General features: G+C 36.4%; 1 protein-coding gene across 1 annotated transcript in view; it reads left to right on the plus strand.

Moving 5' to 3' along the window:
• The window catches only part of ROBO1 (roundabout guidance receptor 1), a 245,797-nt gene extending 225,375 nt beyond the window's left edge, over nucleotides 1–20,422 (plus strand). Inside the window, exons 25-29 of the mRNA XM_088144579.1 lie at nucleotides 2,004–2,413; nucleotides 5,170–5,322; nucleotides 11,935–12,243; nucleotides 17,892–18,088; nucleotides 18,604–20,422. Of these exons, the coding sequence (XP_088000705.1) occupies nucleotides 2,004–2,413; nucleotides 5,170–5,322; nucleotides 11,935–12,243; nucleotides 17,892–18,088; nucleotides 18,604–18,618 (1,084 nt within the window). The 3' untranslated portion in view covers nucleotides 18,619–20,422. The remainder of the gene's footprint in view (nucleotides 1–2,003; nucleotides 2,414–5,169; nucleotides 5,323–11,934; nucleotides 12,244–17,891; nucleotides 18,089–18,603) is intronic.
• Nucleotides 20,423–22,046: the final 1,624 nt, after the last annotated feature.

Genomic DNA, 22,046 nt, shown 5'->3' on the forward strand with positions numbered 1-22,046 from the left:
TTTCAAGGTCATATAGTAAGGAGAGATGCATAATTTGGCCATCAATATATAAAATGTTGAGTTAATATATGTACAGCATTATTACAAAAAGCTTGCTTATTTATAGGCATAAAAGCTATTCTCACAGCATTTAAAAAGTATATAATAGCTAGAATTATTAGCAGATTATAGAAATAGAAAACGTGATAAATTAATAGAAAGTAACTTTATCATTTTTCTTTCTGCAATGTAAGAGCTTAAAGCTATCTGATAAACTGTTATTACATTCTGTATTACTTTACACAAAATACATCATTATGGAATTCATTATTACAAGATGTGGTAATAGTCTCAAGATTAGATTGCTTTAATAAAAGTATACTACAAGTTCATGGATGGTAAGTCAACCCATACTATTATCTGAGCTAATCCTAAATGTAGCTTTTGTATTTGGAAGTTATATGTAACCGATAGCAAATGTTAAGAATAAATTACTGGTGATTCTTTTCTTCATGCTCTGATTATGAGCTTCCTGATGGGTTTTAGATTTTCATTCATTCTTGGTCTTATTCTGCAACAACATTTTCACATTCATATTTGTGAGTTGAATGTTCAGGTCTTGCCAAAGCATATATGGTCAAAGACTCAATTGATTGTAACGTAAAAATAAATATCTTGAAGTCTGTGGTTCAAAAGCCATGTCATAACTTTTCAGGTATAATTCCTGTTCTTTAAACTATGGTGAATCAATTTACATTGGCTAATAATGGCTAAGTAGACATATGGGTGGCATGCCACTGAATAACTGCATCTTTGACTGTGCTCACACCCCCTTTGTTTTTCTTCCAATGGGGAAAAAATACATCAGAAACATTAGAAAATAGCAGGCGGAGGAGCAGTTCAGGAGTGACCATTCAGTAAAATTGGCCAGTCGTTCAGTAGCATGTCTGTATTTTCCTCACCTCCAAAGCTCTATTTTCTCTCACATGTATGGGGTGGGGGTGGGGGTGGGGATGGGTGTATATACATACATATCTTATTTCATATTTATTGTTTTAATATGGATTGTAAAGTTAATTGGGTATGTTTCTGAAAAATGCTAAAAATGCTAAAAAAAAAGTTGTAGTTAAAGTTGTAGTTCCATGTCTTTGTAATTAAAATAAACTACAAAGACCTGAAACTACGAATATCTGTCTGTCTGTCTGTCTGTCTATCTATCTATCACTTGACAACTTAAGCAGAAGGCATGATTTTGTGGTGGAGACAATCCATAACTGGCATATCAGGGCTGAAATAATTTTCTTTCTCTCTTTCTTTGAAGAGTTTCAGAAGAAAATTTGTTTATCTAGATGGATTATTCTTAAATGAAAGCACCTTTTTCTGGATTTTAATTATCAGAACCATGATGTGATTTTTTTCCCCCTAATTACAGATCAATCCTAGTAGTTTTATTTTGAATCAATTTCTAAATCGTCTTCAGGAGCACTTCATAATTTAGGAGAATATGTCATCTTTCTCCTCTTGTTACCCATAAAAAGGAAACATGGAGAAAAATGCTGGCATTTTGCCCTGTCAGCATTAAAATCAATGTCTTAGAATTTTTATGAGTTTCTGAGCAGTCAAATGATTGTGCAGCACAAACAGTTTGTTCTTCTAAACTGTTTTATTTAATCCTCTCTGTGATGATAAGAATATTCAGGGTGTGTGTGTGTGTGTGTGTGTGTGTGTGTTTTAAAAATGTGCTGTAGATTGTCAAACTTCATGCATTATTTTCCTATTTACTGAACGAATATAATAACAAACTCATAATTGTAGAGTGCCTATTTAATAATCCAAATTCAGATTTTGTAACTACTTGTCATCTATATCTGCTTAAGAACCACATCAAGCAAAATGCTTCATTTTACTTTAGTAATCAATAACTCGGAATTATGAAGAAGTACAAAACTGTATCAGGTAATGAATATAAATCTTTAACAATGCTATTAAGATTAAAACTATTTTTTTAAACTATTTGCTCACAGGCGTCAACCTGTGAGCCCTCCTCCACCTCCCAGGCCTATTTCTCCACCACATACTTATGGTTACATTTCGGGACCTCTTGTATCTGACATGGATACAGATGCGCCAGAAGAAGAAGAAGATGAAGCAGACGTAGAAATTGCGAAGATGCAAAATAAAAGGCTTCTTTTGCGTGGCCTTGAACAGACACCTGCTTCAAGTGTGGGAGATCTGGAGAGTTCTGTGACAGGTTCCATGATCAACGGATGGGGTTCAGCCTCAGAAGATGACAATATTTCAAGTGGACGATCTAGTGTTAGTTCATCAGATGGATCATTTTTTACAGATGCAGATTTTGCACAAGCTGTTGCAGCAGCAGCAGAATATGCTGGTCTTAAAGTAGCAAAGCGCCAGATGCAAGATTCTGTGGCAGGTGAGGATTCACATATCTAGGTCTAACTCATCTTGGGAAAGCGGAAAGTTGCTAATATATCTCTATGCCAACTGTGTACAATTTCTGTTAGGTAGAGGGTCATAAATTTTCTTGAACAGAAATTTTGTTGAGAGCCATCCTTCCAATGTAGATAGCAGCAGTGAAATTACAGTGAAATTTCAAGTTAAATTATAGAATTTTATGTAAACTTTTAAACATACAATTAAAGTCATATTAATGATGATCAGTTACTTATGGATCAGTCTTTAAACATTTATTTTAACAAGAGGTATTATTTTCACAGATTTGATAAGCTTTAAATTATGATCCCCAAGTATTCAAAAATTACAAATGAACAGTGTTAAACAGAATATAACCAGTGAATCAATAAAACATAATTATTTATTTATGTGATTTATCTGCCACCCCATTCCAATATACAGTGGTACCTCGGGATACGAACTTAATCCGTTCCGTGGCTCTGGATGTATCCCGAGTTGGTCGTAACCCGAAGCAAATTTTCCCATAGGGTTCAATGTAAATCCGGTTAATCCGTTCTGCCCTCCGAATTTGGTCGCAACCCGAGGCAATTTCCCCATAAGGTTCAATGTAAAGTACAATCCGTTCTGAAACATATGCATTTTATTTTTACACCACAAAAACATGAAAAACAGTGCAACTGGCACAGCATGAAGAGGGATAATGGGGTGGGGAGGCAGTTATTGGTTGGAGGGAGAGTCCCCTTCAGGGGTTTCCTCTCTTCTTTGCCTCTTAGCTGCAGGCTCAGTTCTGGGGAAAAACCTGTCTAAAGTCTGTTGTTTTTTCCTGCGCTGCATAACCCTCTGGAAATGAGAGAACACGTTATTGTTCATAAGATTCAGCACTCTGCTTGTCACAGTTCTGTTGGGGTGGTGCTTCTCAATGAAATCCTGGCACTCATTCCATTTCTCCATGATGGACTTTATCGCATCACAGCTCACCTCCTCCCCCTCCTCCTCTTCCTCAGTGGAATGCTCCTCGCCCAGCACTGTTGCTCACTCTGGAGCTCAGCAAGTTCTTCTGTGGTCAGCTCCTCCTTATGGTCCTCAACAAGCTCCTCTATGTCCGCATCATCCACAACCAGACCCATGCTCTTGCCCATGGACACAATCTCCTCCACTACCTCTGCATCAGACCCTTCACACTCATGTCCAGCAACACATTCTGGCCACAGTTTCCTCCAGGCTGAGTTTAAGGTCCGGCAGGTGACATCTTCCCAGGCTTTGTCAATGAGGCTGATGCAGTGGAGGGCATTGAAATGTTTTTTCCAAAACTCTTTGAGAGTCAAGGATGTTTCTTCGGTGACATTGAAACACCTGGTGAAGAGCGCCTTTGTGTACAACTTCTTGAAGTTGCAGATCACTTGCTGGTCCATGGGCTGCAGAAGAGGTGTTATGTTGGGGGGCCTTTTCATTTCCAGTTTCATGGAAAAGTGTGCTGAATGCAAATAACAGGACAGGTGCAGAGTTTTTTTTATAAAGTTCAAGTGTTCTTTCTGTTTTTTAACCCACTGCATTTGCCTTTCCAAGACAAGTAGTCATTCCAAAAGGCAAAATTCTGATCTCCACATTGCAGAAGGAATTACTATAAAGGGGAAGAGAGCAAGAGATGTGAGGCTTCGTGAGGAAGTGTCAGCTAGAATGAGGTATAGGATTTGTAAGAAGTAAGCACATGGCTAGAAGGAAAAGGAAAAATGGAGTTGTGACTGCATGGGAGAGACCACCAAAAGCAGTTTTCAAAGTTGCCAGTGTTTTGCAGCAGCAGCATTTTAAGAATAGCATAAGAGAAGCTGATTTAAAGCAGCACTTCCCCACATCACCCCTGATTTTGAGGAATAATAATAGCAGTCTTCAAAATGAATCCCATTTTCAGGAATTATGCAAAAATATGAAAGCTTATCCTTTCCATTAAAACAATATATAGGGTTTTATTATTTTGTTTGTTTCCAACAAACTGAATTTTATTTTATAAAGCTGAAAATATGGTTTTATATCATGGTTTTATTTGACATATAGTAAAATGTAATTATGAAAAGTAGTATATTTATTGTTGAAGTGACTTCTAGGTAATTCTGTGAGTACCACTGCAAATTATATAATTTGGTTCTTGCCCAACCCTAACCTCATTCATATTTGTTTGTTTGTTTGTTTGTTTGTTTGTTTCATGGGGTGTAACACAAATTGGCTTATCATTTTATGAAGTCATGGTATTGTAAAGTTCCCCTGGGACAAGATATAATTTCGGCAGTACTCCATACTTAAAGTATAAGTCAGTTAAGAATAAGATTAAAAATTTGGAGAGGCATTAATGTTATATTACTGCTGATAATAGTGCTGCTCTGGGAAACCTGGAAAATGAACCTTGCTACACAGAGAATAAATCTAGATGCATCTTGCTTGGAAAAAGAATCCCAGTTAATACTTTGCAGCAGTGAACAAGTCTAAATAATAGTAACATTATTTAGTAATATACTAATATTTTACCAATAATTAATAACATTGGTTATCTATCTATCTATCTATCTATCTATCTATCTATCTATCTATCTATCTATCTATCTATCTATCTATCTATTTTACTTGTATGGCCATCCATCTCAAAACCAGAACTCTGGGCAGCTCACAGTCACAATATAAAGTGTTTTCAGTTAAAGAAGGCAATTGGTCTGATTTTGGGGGGGAAAAAAATAGCCAATCAAAATGCTGCTTCCTTTCTAGGCCATAGACATTATCATGCCTCGCACTGCCCTAGACCTACTAGCCCTGTCTCCACTGACAGCAACATGAGCGCTGCTGTAATTCAGAGGGTCCGACCTGCCAAAAAGCAAAAGCACCAGCAAGGACATCTGCGCAGAGAAGTCTACACAGATGGTAAACACTATTTTTAAATGAGTGACTTTCTCATGTGTTGACAACTATTTTCTAATGCTTATGCCAAATGAAAAGTGAGTAGTGTTTCTTGATTCCATACTCATTCAACATACCACACTAGAAGCATCACTATTGTTATCAATTTGTTCTGAATGTTTCTAAAGGGATATATATATATACACATTTCATTTTCTGTAATAGCCTATTCAGCTATTAGCTATCCCTGTAGTCGAGATCAGACCCTGTAAATGGGTGCAACAGTTAGAAATAATGCATGTGTGAGATTAAAATCTTCATTAAAATACATCCATCATCTAATTTTTTTCCTATCATAGAAAAAAAATATAGCATTTAGATAGCAGGCAGCAAAATCATTAGATTTTTTTTTTTTTTTATCCCTAACCATTGTATTTGTTCCATGTGGTTACTTTGTGCACCAAAAAGCAAAATCTAATCATCTCCTTTCATGCCTTCACACACAATATCGACTCCTGCTGAAAAGGTAATGCTTGTGTTCTCTAGAGAATATAGAGGGATAATGCAAACATTGTGATGTTGTCTAGAGAGAGCCTTTAATGAAAATGCCTCAGGAGGGCCAGTTTTTATTAAACCACCTTTCTGTTTCATAAAACAACCATGAATTCATGTAAGATATTTTTTCCAAAGACCTACCCATCTTGTCAGGTTTTCTAAATTCACTAAAAGGGATGCAGCATAGGCATGATTCCTTCCCGCCACACTCATACTCTCTCTCACACACAGGCATGCACACACACACACACCCCTACCTACCTCCTGGTTCTCAGCAACAACAATCTGATTAGGACTTTCATTACAAATCAGAAATATCTCAAAGAGGGGCATCATTTTCCATTATCATATGAAAGCCTAATATTATGGATACTTATCTAGGGTTACACGAAAGGGTTTTCCAGCCACTTCTCCCTGTGATTCCTGCCACTTGACAGAAAAATGTAATACAAAGCTCACAGCATGATGAGCAAAAGTAATTTTGCAATGAGTGGTTGTCCCTGGTAGTCTCTGTACTTCACTCTAAGTATTTTCTCTCACTAACATGTGTCTGATATTAGACTACATTAAACACAGGCATGATCCTATGCACCTGGTTCCTTTGGCTTTTGCCCAGACTCCCTTTGTCACTGAAACCGAATGTCCAAATATTATCTCGTTCCAAGAAATTATTTAAGCAGTTTTCTGCATGCTTCTGTTTATTAGTCTTTGTTTGCTTTTTAAGTGAAATATATAAATCTCAAAGCTGTACCAGGAAGTTTAAATTTTGGAAGTCCTGTAATGATCTTTTGCAGGAATTTATAGATACTTTAACTGATTTTATTAGTTTTACATGAGTACTTCTGTGTGAGAAATCGACTAAGCATAACACCTTGACATGAAAACATCTGTGTCAGGGGAATGCTGGAAAAGAAATATTTTCAAGAGCAGTATAAAGTTATTCTTTTCCTAATAAAAATAAACAATGATAAGATTCATCTAGTGCCACTGTTATTATTTTTTTAAACGTATACCTTTCTAGACTACTTCATACTGCTGGCGTAAAACTGAAACTAGTCTGCAGTATGTATGCTGCACTATCTATAAGGACTATCTGCTTGTTAAGCACATTGTATAATTGGGCATGAATTTTCTTGTGCTATAATGTAGCCTAGAACAGAATATACAGAGAGTAAAGTGTTACTCTCTTATATTTGCCATCTTGACTATTTTACCACATATCTTTTGAAATCCAGGTCAGGGTATTGTTGAATACATGCATAAAAATCAAACATGCATAGAATGCTTTATACAACATAAAGTGCTGCTATAAAAACATAACAGTAGCCGTGTTGGATCAGGCTAAGTTCCGCCTTAATTTAGCATTCCATTTTTATTTTGTGAATACCAGTTTTCCCAGAACAGGCATTAGACAAGATAACTAGCCTATAATTTCCCACACCTCTCCTTAGTCCCTTTTTTAAAAATGGGAGTCATTCTGGATACCATCCACACATTAAACCTGACTTGAGAGATTAATTATATATTTTTGGTAGAAGGTCACCAATTTCACATCTGAAATTACTAACAGCTCTTAGATGGATGTCATCAGAATCCAATGTTTGTTTCTTGTTATAGCAGTTGATTTTGTAGAATCATAGAATCATAGGACGTAAGGGTTGGAACAGATCTTGAAGATCATCTAGCCTAACCCTCCCCAGAATAAGAATCTGGCACTACAGTATCCTTGAGAGAAGGCAATCCAGCCTTTGTTTAAATAACCCTAATGATGGCAATTTCATTAACTCAGGCCCCTGGTTCCAATGTTGAACAGTTCTTACCACTAGGAAATTTTTCTGGTGTCCAATCAAAATATACTTATTTGTAATGTAAAGTCTTTGTTACTTGTCCTACCCTTTAACCAACTTTTAAAAATTCTGTCCTTCTACATGACAGACACTCAGACAGGAAAAGATACTTCTCCACGCTCTTCTCTTTTCAAGGCTAAATATATACAGCACAGTTCCAGTTCCATCCCTTAGAAAGTCAGTTTATTCTCAAGTAGATGTCTTTTATCGTCTGTAATAAAAGCAGATATGGATATTTTGTTCAATATCTCAACAATCTCAGTCAGCACCCCTTACATTCCTTTGTTTTCTATTGGCCCAGTGGCTTTTCTGGTTTATTTCTGGTTCAAATATATCTAAATAAGTTCTAATTATTTCCTTAATTTAGCATACATTTCATTGGGTTTATATCCTTAAACTCAAATGGGAGTGAATAAGTTAAGAATGCCCAGGTTACAGATGACCCATAATTAAAAATGGAGTCTATTGTAGCAAAATTTGAGTTCGATACACAATACTACTAATACAGTATTATACAATAATACTGTTCTGGCTTACATACAAATCTGACTTAAGCACAGACTTTGAGAATGGAACTCATTCTTAAACTGAGGACTATCTCTTTTGGGTATTAAATGTAGTTTCATTTTTTACATCTGAAATACAAGAGCATGTTTAAGTGTTAAGTGTTAAGATCCTGACAGAACTGGAAGGTATTCCTGGCTTTCAATGAGAAAAATGGAAGAGGATCAGAGAATAGCACATTCAATTTAATAAAAGAAAGATAAGCAGGAGTTTAGGGTGTGTCAGGGATAAGTGAAAGGTTTCAAGAAGTGATCTACTTTATACAGTTATCAAGTCTAAGAGAAGGCAGAAACAGAAACCTTTGCCACAACACAGAATGCCAGAATTCTGGAGGCTTCCTGCCTCAACAAAGAGAAAAGAAAAACAGAGAATGTTTCTGGACTGAAGAAGGAGAGGGAAGGAGGAGTAAAAGAATCACCAATATACAGAGAATTTTGTTCTCAAAGATCAGGGCCAGCTGGTTTTTTCAAGAATTGGAAGAGACAGAAGGTGAAAGTTCCTATCAGTAATTGCTTTGCTCTTTGTCTGGTGTGCTCACTTTGTTCCCTGGTTTGCTGAAACCACAGTTGTCCTGGAATTGGGGACTCAGATCAGTTCAAAGGATGGGTATTGTATATACCACTCTTTTTGTTTTTCTAGAACCAGCTAATCAGGTGAAGCTAGCTGGGTCTTCCAGGGTGCAAATGCAAGCCAGGGATCCAGGACAGTTGTGCCTCTAAAGTCTAAGAAGGCAAATTACTAAGTGATTTGGTTCAGCTCCTGTAAAGCCTAACAATCTCCCTGAGGCTATACTATAAGTTCAGCCCATTGGAGGAGCCTAACATGCCTCTTCCCATTTGAAGTTCAGACTGCCTGGGCTAAAGTCCATTCTGGGTAGGTGGGGCTGGCTTCAGAGGGTTCAAGGAGGTCATTCTCCCCCACCCCCACCCCGAGAAGCAAAAGGCTAGCAAGTGAGGGAGAAAGCTCTCTGAAGTTCAGTTATGGATGGAAATAAAAAAGGAGATGAGAGGAGTGGGGTTTTCCTTCTTTTGCACATGTCTGCCTTGAGACACAAATATTACAAGTAAAGGTAGTCCTTTTTTGGGAAATAGGAAACCAAAAAGTGACAGAGAATAACAAAAGAGAATCAGAAAGAAGCAAAAAGTGGGAAAAAATGCCCCAGGTGACTGTGTCGGGTTAATGGCTTTCCCCCTAGCCTGAATAAAAGAGTTGCCCAAAGCTTTATGGCCCTGAAAAGATTTTCCAGGCTCCTTTTAATTAACAAAAGTGTTCTAAGGAATAACAGATAAATACACCTACTGGTCTAACAAAGGAAAGTCCTAGGGTGAGTTTATATTTCTGACAATACTTTCTTACTCAGATATCCTCTCGCAACATTTGCCACTGTCTTACCAAAGCCTGGCAATAAATACCAATTAGGAAAAGTTGAAGGATGCCTTTACAGACCTAGTTTGGAAAGATTATTCTTGGGTCCTTTTTAACATGATTTTTAGTAGAATCCTGTATGCAGGGTCCATGAAAAGGGCTGTTGAAGGCACCCTGTTTTTCTTCAAAGTAGCTGAATCCTTTTCCCAACCAGATGTGCCCACCAAACTCCTAGTACATAAGTGTGTTAATTTTACTGTAGAAAGAAATTGTTCCCTGCAACCAGCAGTTTTGGCTACTTTATTCTGAGTAAGACTACTGGCTTTACTGGCAAATTACTGAAGTGTAATGTATTGAATATTGAAACCTAGTGGCTGTGCTTCAGAAGTGCCAGGGATTTAATCAGATGTCACAGTGTACATTTCACTACTACTTAATAGCCATCCCACCATCACCAGTATTACTGGTACTAATTGTAATTCTGTAGTATAGTATTCCAGGGAGTGGTTTTTATTAAGTGTGTGTGTGAGAGAAAGAGAGAGAAAGAGAGAGAGAGAGAAAAAAACTGGAAGATCAGACTACATGAAATATTGGAACTAAGTAGTATTTGAAACACAATAGTACACAATACCTAATATCTCCACATAGACCAGGAAAGACTTTTTCAAGCTCTGCAAGGCCACTCCTAATTAGTGCAAAATAGTAAGGTGTTCTAATGGATGTGTATGGTGGTTTATATGATGTGGTGGTGAGATGTTTGATGCCAGTTATAGGGAAAAAAAAAAGATTCTGTATTTGTATTTTCTTTCCCCATAATTAATTTTACCATGGTTCGTATATCCTCCCATGTAGTAGATTTTGTTGAAAATTACAGCTCCTTTTTCTAAACATACATATGGAAGATTTTCCCTGTAGGACATGCTATCAAACAGAATTGGTTAATTGTTTTTCTTAAGCAAGTAACAATGCAGTAGCAATATGCACACATGAATAAATGAAATAGTTGAACGCAGCTGACCTTTTCTAGTTACCTCTGAGTTCCATATATTGGTTTGATGTCACTCTGTGATTTATTTTTTATTTCTCACCATGGAGGCCTCCATTTTCTTTTTTAATAACTAAGTGTGCCCGTTTGCTGCAGATGAAGCAGATTGATTCTGGATTTTCTCTGTGAGTTGAGCTGTTAAATAAATACCACAGGGGTGAAATAGTGTTGACCTCTGAAAAGTTTCCTTTTTTATTTGAAGGATTCCTCTCAGCAAGGAATGATGTGTTGTAATGAATGTTACTTTACCTTCTCTGCAGGTTGTGATAAAGCTTTCTGTAAAGAGCATAACTCTTTATGCCAATTATTACTAGCATATCGTTGCTGTTGTTGTTATTTTACAAAAGATGTTAGTACTGAATTACTTTCCTTTTAAATCTAATCAGCATTTTATCACTTTTCTTCCTAACATATAGCCGATTATGTTCTAGGATAAAGAATCAGAAACATAATTTTATGTGACTGAATTATGCAACTTTATTTTGTAACTAAATTATATGGAACATGCAAGTCCCCACCAGAGATTAGGTGGGCACTTGCATGTTCTCACTGAGCTTTTATGTGTTTTGAGAGTTCCACTCATTAAAGTAGGAAAGAATAGCCTATAAAGGACAATGTCTTAGTTTAGAGTATGGAGAGCACGGTACAAGGCAGGGCACCTTCAGCACCAATTCAACATGACACTTTTCTGAAGATTTAAGGTACAATGTTATCGATGGCTGGGATAACTGAGTTACCCCTAAGTTGGCAAGTGTAGGTTGTTATCCCATACGCAAGAGTTGAGGAAGGCTAATCTTCAGTTAATAAGTAGATTTTCTGTAGTCAGCCTGTAATATATTTTAAATATGCTTAAGATTTTAGAAAAGGTAAATATTTGATAGACAGCTGTCCTCCGTGAAATAAATTTCTGAACAAATGGCCTATTTAAACATTTAAACATAAAGCTTGATATGTATTGTAGTCCTAAGGGTGTTTAGATGCAGACATAATTATTTCATTATTAAAACTGCAATGTGACGATTTTTGATCTATTTAAAGTGTATGACTCTGTTTAAAGTGCATGACCATTTATAATCTGGAGCTGGAGCTTTACAATCCTAAAGCAAATATGTGTAAGTTTTGAACCTGTGTAAGGCAAGGTCAATAAATGTGTTTTCAGAAAGTTTAAGAATGTGTGGAAGTAATAGAAAGCACTGACTTAATTGTAAATTTAAATTTGTTAAATTTATTGAATATTTTTGCCTTTCCTCCTGTTTATAGATCTACCACCTCCACCAGTGCCACCTCCAGCTATAAAATCTCCCACCGCCCAGTCCAAATCTCAGGTGGATATACGGCCTGTCATGTTGCCAAAGTTGTCCTCTATAGAACCAAGAACAGAAAGAGCAGTTGAAAGAAAAGGAACAGGCTATAAGGGAAGAGAAGGTTCTGACGGCTGTCAGCATTCTGATATGTGGACATGTTCAGGGGAGCGTAGAGAATCCCAGGAACAGCAAAGTGATAGCAAGCTAAGAGGAAACAAACCAGCAAGAAGAGATGTTACACCAGCAAAAACACATCTTCTCCAAGGTGAATTAATGCACTGATTTTATTTCTTATATTTATGAATAACTATGTTGTATATTAAAACATAGACACCAAATCACAATTCATATTGACATAAAACTTAGTAGGGCTGTTATGCATAGCATAAAATCTTAAAATCCTGAAGTGCAATTACATAACAGTACAAAACAAACTAATAGTACAAAACAGACACAAAACACTAAACTATTCAACAGGAAAGAAATTCTTAAACAATTCAAATTCCCTTATAAATCCCTATTCTCTCCTATGCAGCATTGTGTGCTTACCTCTCTTAAATTATCTGTACGAGTTATCTGTAACACGAGGACCTATTTTCCTGATATCTTTAAAGATGTTCATATTCCTAGAAGCAAAAAAAAAAAAAAAACCTAAAGCCAACTCAGCCTTTTTCTAACAATGTGTTAGGATAATTCAAAAATAATGAGAGTTACGTATTTATGCACCTGAGTAGATATTGGAGGCTGCAAATATTGAACCAGAAAACCATTGATAAGCCATATTGGGCTAGCCCATTTTTCTAGAGCAGTCAGTAATGTCTACAATGAGAATCTCTATAGTCTTCAGTAAAAGCTGTTATCCAGGCCAGCCCTTGATATCAGCTAACTTGAATGTGAAAGAGCAAAGTAAAAATTGAGTAGCACATTAGATAAATGAACACAAAAGCAAGAGGTCACTGTAAATGACAATGGGTCAAGATAAAGAGAAGTCACCTGGAAGTTATTCCACTATTGCCATTATAGCTTTTACTTTACAGTTTATATATTAATGGCATAAAGCAGGTGGCAAAACCTGCTGCTGAAATTGAAAGCACTGTTAATGTTTAATTTATTATCTTCTAAAACAGTCTTTAAAATGTTAGGGAAAAGGTCTGTACATTGATTAATGACTCCTAGAATTGTAGAGTTAGAAACTTCATAATGTGTATATCTTTCTTACTCCATGTATTTATGTCAATAATAAATCTTCACTTAATAAAACTAATCCTAGCCAGCATCTATCCAAATGTCTGCTGGAATCACTGTCTTTACGAGAAAATGTCAGTTCTGGAATTCTGAGGGGTAAGTAAGCTGTAGGTTGACAACTATATACAGTAAAATATATTATGAGACAGCACATACTTTTTATTCAGTGGTTCTTCAAAGTTGAATCTCTGCCATTCTCTAGTACATAGAGCTGTTAGCAGCCAACTATTATAAAAACTGAAATAGATAGGTTAGTGATCTGATTGATGTCATAATCTATACAGATGCGTAAATACATACTACTAGGATACATTATAGACCTTGTTGCTTATGGCCATTGTATACATATTGTTAGTTGTCTTTAAGTTTATTGGCAGAACAGTTCATTCCTATTATTTTCTGGTTTGATACGATTGAAAATGACAATAATAGTCCTGTATATACACACACACACACACACACACACATGCACACACAGAATTTCAGACCCAAGTTTTTATTACCTGTTTGACTTCCCATTTTCTTAAGTACTTAGGTTCTCTGTCCTCATGATGCTATTCATTGCCTCTTATGACAGTTTTGTAAAACTAATAGCACCAACATTTTCATTCATCAAAATTTGCTTGCTTTTAATTTCCTCTAATTCCTTGACCCAATACACAATTTTCCATTTTTACTCCTTTTCCATATAGAATGAATAGATAGATAGATAGATAGATAGATAGATAGATAGATAGATAGATAGATAGATAGATAGATAGATAGATAGATAGCTTTTTCGTTCCCTTAGTCTCACTGAAATAGAAACCCTATTTATATCTGTTTTTCTATATGTCTGGAAAATATTCCAAAAATATGTAAGCCCTTGCAAAATGAGAATAATAACAATAATAATGTATTTAATAAAGAACCTCGTTGTCACTGACATGTACTTAAGCTCTAATTATTATAACATGTCTATATATGTGTACTTATTACTGATCATCTATTTTTTGACCTGTTGCGCATGTCAGCCTTTTGTTCTTGCTCAGATAGCAACACACATTTATTTATTTATCACATGACCTTTATCATATTGTAAAGTGACTCCTGGTACCTTGCAATATGAGAACAAACATCACCAAGTAATTTAAAACATCCAGTGGCGGGGGGAGAGGTAAGTTGAAGTTAATTAATAATAGATTATTATTTTTACAGATAATGTAAAATAATACCAAAATATTCTCCAGCAAATTTCATTTTAATCAGTTTTCATAAGGCTACTAAGGAGGGAGCTTTATTGTCCACCATGTGCTATGTCCAGGCTGAATCCTGATTGAAAAAAATCTAGATGATAAGCTTCTTATAAGCTGACTTCCTATTGCATTATCAACAGCACTGCTGCTTTCAAGACTGTGGACAACAGCCCATTCCTCAAGAAAGTATTGACCATGTCCCAGAACCATCTATTCATGCTCTTTCACCCCACAAAGGAAGTAGCAGGTTCAAGGATCAATCCCACAGGTGGCCAAGATCATTCTGAAAAAGCACTCTATTCACTTCATCAGAGTCCATAGGCCAAAAGTAGTCCCATAAAATGGGGTTAAACATTGCCCCAATCATCACATCAGGCTCCATCCATGCAAAGTCAAGATTCTCACAAGTTTAAGTAAATTTATCATTTAAAAACTTGCAAACTGGTCACAATAGCCACATGGAAGAGCTACTTGCTAATTCTTCTTCTCAAGGAATTGGTAACTGTAAACAAGACTGGTAGTCTAGGACCTGTTGATACAGTAAGGGAGGAGAAGTAAGAGGACTTTGCTTCACTTGTAGAAAGAATAAGGAATGGCCTTGAAGGACAAGAGAAAGAATAACAATCAAATAAGAGCAGCTGGAGTCCGTTCCAAGGAATTAACTTGAGTAAACATCTCAGACAATCCTCTCCATAATTTACACAAAGATAGAATGAGGAAGGGGCAAAGCACATTCAGACTTGCAAGATTTGGTTATTATACATGTTCTAATAAAAATAGTTTTAGACCTACAGTACATGGCATTGGTTTCTTAGTCTGGTCTACCTTATAGGGCTGACACTTGTTGCCATGAAGTAATCTCAAACTTGAATTCTGATGCATTTGTCAGTCTTTTTCCACTGGTGCGCTAGGTGACACACTGCTTCATGTCCCAAGATTCAGTACTGGATCATCTAGGCCACATAGGATTAATCATGTCAAGAGCCTAAATTGCCTCCACTGCCAGAGGTCAACCAACAGAATTCCTGCCATATTACAGTAAAATTCTCCAAATATACTACAGAATTCATCAAGATCGATAAGACACTTGGGGTGGTCCATACTTATTGGCACGTTCACCCAACAGAAGTTATGGGTGGCATCAACTTCACCTGGACAGGAAGTGATCTGACCATAGCAGAGGGCTGAGTGTTATGTTCTCCATAATTTACCTGCTCTGCTGCATGTACTTGGCAGAGGTTATCTGGTACAAGATCATGTTGGTCATCAACCCCTGAGCTTTCCAATTGGCCCCAGGGCATTATGGTTGAAGTTACCCAATTCCAAAAGATGGGAGTGTTCCAACATGACTCCAGAATCCAGGTTAGGAGCTCACAGAGGTATCCTGAGAAGCAGCAGAATAGCCAGGACATCAACAGGGTCTAGCTTGTCTCTGCTACCCAACCTAACCAACAGGTGTCTACCCTGTCATCTTGTTACAGAAAAAGTATCCTCTAGCCAGTTGCAGGTCCTCCTGCTGCAGGATCTGAAAACTGGTGGGGCAGATCCATGAAAGGGCAACATTGCTATGCTCATCTGTTCAGGTCTTGGTAATACATGCCACATCCACTTAACATGTTATGAATGCACATGGTGTTACTGTGGAAAGACCTGGCATTTATTATCAGCAGTTTGAACCTGAGGTTACAAATGAACTGGCCATCTGGACCAGAGATATGGCAACCAGACTGGAAGAAGAGATAAACCCTAAATTGTTGACATTCCTTTCCCTGTAATAGCATACCTGGCACTGCCTGTCATATCTCCCTTAATCAATCACAGCTAGGATCAACCTGCTCCCCAATTCTAATGATCACAATGCTCAACATGGGCCAGCCACTACATGTCTAACCCACTGACACCATAGACACCCAACACTACAGGGGAGCCCCACCTATTCTCCCACCACAGGCAGGCCCCTCTAACCCCATCTACCAGTCAGGAAAGTCTCTCACCTGGAGTCCAGAATTTGGCTATCACTTCTCTGCTGGTTGATACAGTGCTGGCTCTCCTGGGCCCCTTCTATCACCCAGGTTCCTCAGTTTGATGAATAGTGAACCTGAGAGATTTTAAAGGGAGGCTTCTAAAACTCTGTTTTGCTACAACTGGAAACTTTGTCCAGACAATGTGGCTTTTTCCCTGCTGATATCCTGGCTGATCCCACTAAACAGAAACTACCATTCTTACCAGGATCACCCATATGAAAGAAATAACAGAGACCCCTGGAACTGATCTACTTCAGTCTATGGGAAGGGACTGTTCACCCAGAGATGGTAAAGTCCATCATCTTATTCACAATGATATCATGTATAAAGTCCATTGCCCCATCAACTGGTTCATCTACACATCATATCCACCATGAGCCCCAGTCTGAAAGAGCAACCATGTCCTAGACCAAGTCAGCCAGTGTAATGGCAGCCAGTGTGCTACATTACATAGTACAACTAGCATTTCTGAAGTTTTGGGGGAAAAAATCAGCACCATTAAATGATTTTACTATAAATTGCTGATGTCTATTCTGAGGATGAGCCAAAAAAGTTTTTGTGCCAAGTAAGAGGTTGAAATGAGTTCTACTTAAACAAAAGGCTATTTCTCTCCATTCAGTTTTCAGATAATAACCACCCAGCAAAACATTTTTGGAGGAAAGAATACAGAATATATATGTTAGCATGTAAAGTGTTTTTTCAAGGCAGCTGGCCAATTGTTGGGAACTCAATCTGTCCCTGCAATTCAAACACATCTTTCTCACATACACAAAGATAAACCCATATAGAGTGATATCTTTTCCAAGACACTGTGTGTGTTGGAAGAGTGCTGATGTACACATGTTTTTATGTCAGAGAGAAAGAAGGTAAATAAATATTGTCATAGCTACAGTATATTCACATACAGATATGCATATATTCATTCATATAAGTGCACAGTACAAGTCTCTTTCCCTCCCAAGAATCTTGATCATGATTTTCCTCTATGATTGGGAATTAGATAAAATCAGTCTTGGCAGCTTCAAGATTTCTGATAGAAATGAGATTAAAAGCTCTTCTCTGGTTATCTTGGTCAAAATCACTATTCTGTTGCTGTTTCTAACAGTCATCAAACAACAAACTATTCTTTACAATGTTCTTTATGGTTGATAACTGGACCAAGATAAAAGAGTGGGTGTAGCCCTATAATTTCAAGAAGCAACACAGAGAAACCTAACACTCTATTCTGCATCACTAATGATAATGGTGTCTTAAGGAGTATGGACTGTATGGGCTATTTCTTTTGTTATAAATTTATTCCCTCCTGGCTCCTTTGTGATGCTGGAACAAAGCAGAATTTGAAAATGTAGTGTTGGTATGTGGGCATTTTATCTAAGGCTTTATTAACATATGTATGCATCTTTCTTTAGAGGATATTCTGCCATATTGTAGACCAACATTTCCAACATCTAATAACACCAGAGATCCCAGTTCTTCAAGCTCCATGTCATCCAGAGGATCAGGAAATAGACAAAAGGCAGAGCAAGCAAATTTAAGTCGAAGGAATATAGCAGAAATGCAGGTATTTGGAACTTATGAGCAAGGAGAGGATGAAGATGAATTGCAGGTAACATGAGTTTCAGTAATTATTAGAAAAGTGGAAATCATTGTGTAAACGCCAATGTTTATCTTCAAAGCAGATCATTCTTTAACTGATAGTTTACAGTAATTTTAGAGTTATGGTAGGAAAACTATAATTACAGTTGTACTGTAGGTTCATATTTATTTAATCCACAGTAAATCTATAAAATGTTGGATTTCTTTGCTCTTTATTATCAATATGTGATATACACTCTGAAATGTATAATTGTGTATCACCTCATGAAAAGCAAGGCATCAAAGACCTTTGAAATGTAAATATTATATTGGGGCCATAATTATGATGGAGATGTAATTGCTGCACTCCCTGATTAGAGGAATCATTTGAAAAAAAGATCTAATTATTTAAAGGAATAAAATATTACATATTGTTTTAACTACTTCTATTTGACTTTATTTTTATACCTACACTTTCTGAATGCTGTATAAAAGTACTTTGAGCGAGAAACATAATGCACAGTAATTTTTGTTATTGCTTTACAGGAAACTGAAAGCTGAAGAAGATATGTACTGTAACACATTTTTGAAACTTAAAAGATATCACTTAAGATGCCTCAAGTCTGATGATATTTGATGCCAGAAATAATAATGTTCAGTGCAATCAGAGTGAACACTTTTTCATGTTTTCTCCTTATTGTCAGAATGCTAATCTTTATTCTAAAGCTTTTTAAAAATCTAATTATAAATATCCCATGTTTATTTTAGGTAATGGAGAGAATGTTTTATCTGTCCAGGAGACCAATTAAACTGCTTTTTCTGGTGCTATGTTAAGATGCTAGTTTCATCTTTGGACAGAAAAAGAAAGTGATAGTTTGATTTCATTGGAAACAAAGCAGTACAATACAGATAAGTCACCAATTGCATTCATAAACCCTTATAAAAGGGATAGTCAACCTGATGCCTTCCAGATGTTTTAAATTAAAACTTTCATAAACCAATAGTTAAGGATTATGGGTAGTATTATCAAAATTCATGGAGGGTACCAGGTTGTCCCCACCTGGTATAAACTGCCACTGATAAACCAGTAAAATGTTGCAAAGAATTACATCTACACAGAAGACGCAATGCTATTACAGGCTGTATTGCTGCCAATGGTATTGTATTTTTTCCACCAGTCGTATCCCTTTGTTATCAAAATACAGATTTATTCAGTTTGGATTATGGTGGCATATAGTGTAAATACATAAACAATTTTCAGATCCCTTTAGTAATTTAATTTGTCTAGATTCTAACCCATTTAATCATTAAGGCACATTATTTACTGCAAGTGTTCTTTAGGATAGGAAGAAAGCATGTCAGTGAGAACTTGGCAGTTATGTTACAATTTAAGTTTATCAGAAGAGTCAAGCAGTTGTTGGCCTCAACCAGTGCTATTTAAAATAATTTTTAAAAGCAATGGACATTTTAAAGCATCATTGGGAAGGATATCAAACTGACTGGCCCAAATATCAGACCTCTACTTCGTAGTGTCAATTTACCTTAAATAAATAAATAAATGAAAAAGTGCCACTTAATGGTTGTTTTGTTCTTGGGGTTTCTTTGGGGGAGGGTGTGTTTGATTTATTTTTTTTTTGTAATGCACTGTTTATCTTTTTTTTTTTTTTTGGTTTTAAAAGCACAATCACTAAACTTTATTTGTAAAACATTGTAACTATTAATAGTTTTGTTTTACTGTAAGATGATAAGCCTTTGTTTGTTTGTTTGTTTTCATACTTTGTTAATGCTCTGTGTTTGTATTGGAAATAATTGAATGCCTCACAGATGGTAAAGGTAGCAAAACCTAAGAATGGACCATAGCAGAACATTTTTATCATCTTAAGGATTTTAAATTCTTGAGTTTGTGGTGGCCTATCTTGACATTGAATTTCCACAGAAACTGAAATAGAGCCATTAGTTCCTTTTGAAATTACAGAATGATGTCCTCTGTAGATTTTTATTATCTTTTTTGTAATTATATATATATTTTTTGTCATTGATGCTAATGGAAACTGTGTATTTGTTTATGGACAATTTTCAGGCCTAGCCTCAGCAGGAAAAAAAAAATGCTTTGGTATTTACTGAGGGCTAAAAAAAAAAAAAAATCATTTAGTCAATTTTTAAGAAAAAAGTTACCATAGAAAGAGTGCAGTACTAAAGGAACAACCCATGTGATTGTTTTTCATTATGTTCATGTAAAAAAAAAGCAAAAAAAAAAAGCTTCATATTTTAGCCATAATTTTGCATACCAAGGAATCAGTAATCATAAAAGTAATTTTTGTCACATTATTTATTAAAAACATTCTCAAATACATCTTTTTCTTGTCAAGATCTTTGTTTTGTCAAGAACTTCTTTAGAAGCTTTCTTATTGTTCTAATGAGTACAAAATCAAATAGTTATTTACACTGAGAATCAAACAACAAAGAAGGTAATGTTTTGAGCGATGAAACAGAATTATATGCTCAGAAATTTCACAAAGATAGGCTGGCTTTACAAATATGATAAAGCTCAGTTGGGGATGATTTATTCTGGATGCTGTACCCAAGGGGACAATTTACTTATGTTGGAACCGTATGGGACCTATTAGTTCTGGGCATGTCAGGCCCAGCCCAAGAACAACAGTGAAACAGTCCAGTTGAGTTAAGTTCCTTTATTTGCTTACACCAAATAGATACCATTTTGCCAGACTAAATCTATACTACTGCAACTAGTGGATATACCCTGGAAGATTCTAGGGAGTGGCTATCCTGAACCTCTAATGCTTCCCATGCTCCCCCTGCAGACTGTGTTGTCTTTTGTCTCCTTGCCCTTCCTGGAATGCACCGCTCCTTCTTGATAGCCTTGCTCTCTGTTGCTATCCATCACATCACCACCTAGAGATAAGTTTTATTAGCTGCTATAATAAATCCAAATGCAGCACAGAAACCAATCATTCAGTTATGTAGAGAAAAAAGAACAGGGGCACTGACAGGAGGATATGAGTCCATACTGCAAATCCTTATTGCTAGAGTCTAGAATATGAAAGTTTCCTGAAAAGAATGCCTTACTTCTCACTGGCATTTTGTATCACTAATCACTAATCTTAGAATGCTTCTGGAATTTGCTTTCAATAAATTGGAGTATTTTTTATTAGTTCAGTTTTGCTAAATATTGTTGGGAAGTAATTTTGCTTGAGGACATGACTGGTGGGTTTTCAACCAGCCACCTGATCAGCAGATATGTGGCCAAGACATTGATTTCTGGCAGCCAGCTGATTAACCTGGCCAGCATGGACAAGACATATGGCTTTCCCCTACTCTCAGCAGTGAGAAACTACCAATCTCCAATGTATGTCTCTTTCTTCCCAGTAATACTGTTCCAGATTGCTAATTTCCTGCCAGTAGCAGTGGGAAAGCAGCGATTTGGAGAACTGCTTGGGAGATTTCTCCATTCACTCCCAATATCCCTTCTACAATTAGTTGAACAACAAAACCCCATAAGCTGTAAGCAGGCTGCTAGCAAAGAAGGATCCTTTTTGTTTCCTATTTATGACACTGAAAACTGAAGAATATTGTTTTGCAATTCCTGGATATCAGACATGGATTATATTGACTAGGATTTGTAACAGTTGGATGGGATGGCAGAGAAGAATTAGTGTGGCTGTAAGACGAGAAAGAATTTATGTTAGTAGGAAATAAGATTTAATTCTCTGACACTGTACTGGGCTATTTCTGGCTCTGCATATCTCAGACTAAGCCCTGATTGTAAATGTCAGTTTGAATTTTCTTCTGAAGGTTACCATGCACATTTACATCCACACACACACACACACACACACACACAAACAGAAAAAGAAAGAATGGTATTACATTCTCTTACCTGAGGTCTAGTATTTTTTTCCATTAAAACTATATACAAATTACTTCATACAGTTCACCTTTATTACTGAAGTAACAAAAGCACACCTACT

This window comes from Python bivittatus, unplaced genomic scaffold, assembly GCF_059951505.1.
Source record: "Python bivittatus isolate LINGU-HERP-01145 unplaced genomic scaffold, Pbiv_v1 ctg000350_np1212, whole genome shotgun sequence".
Lineage (NCBI taxonomy): Eukaryota > Metazoa > Chordata > Lepidosauria > Squamata > Pythonidae > Python > Python bivittatus.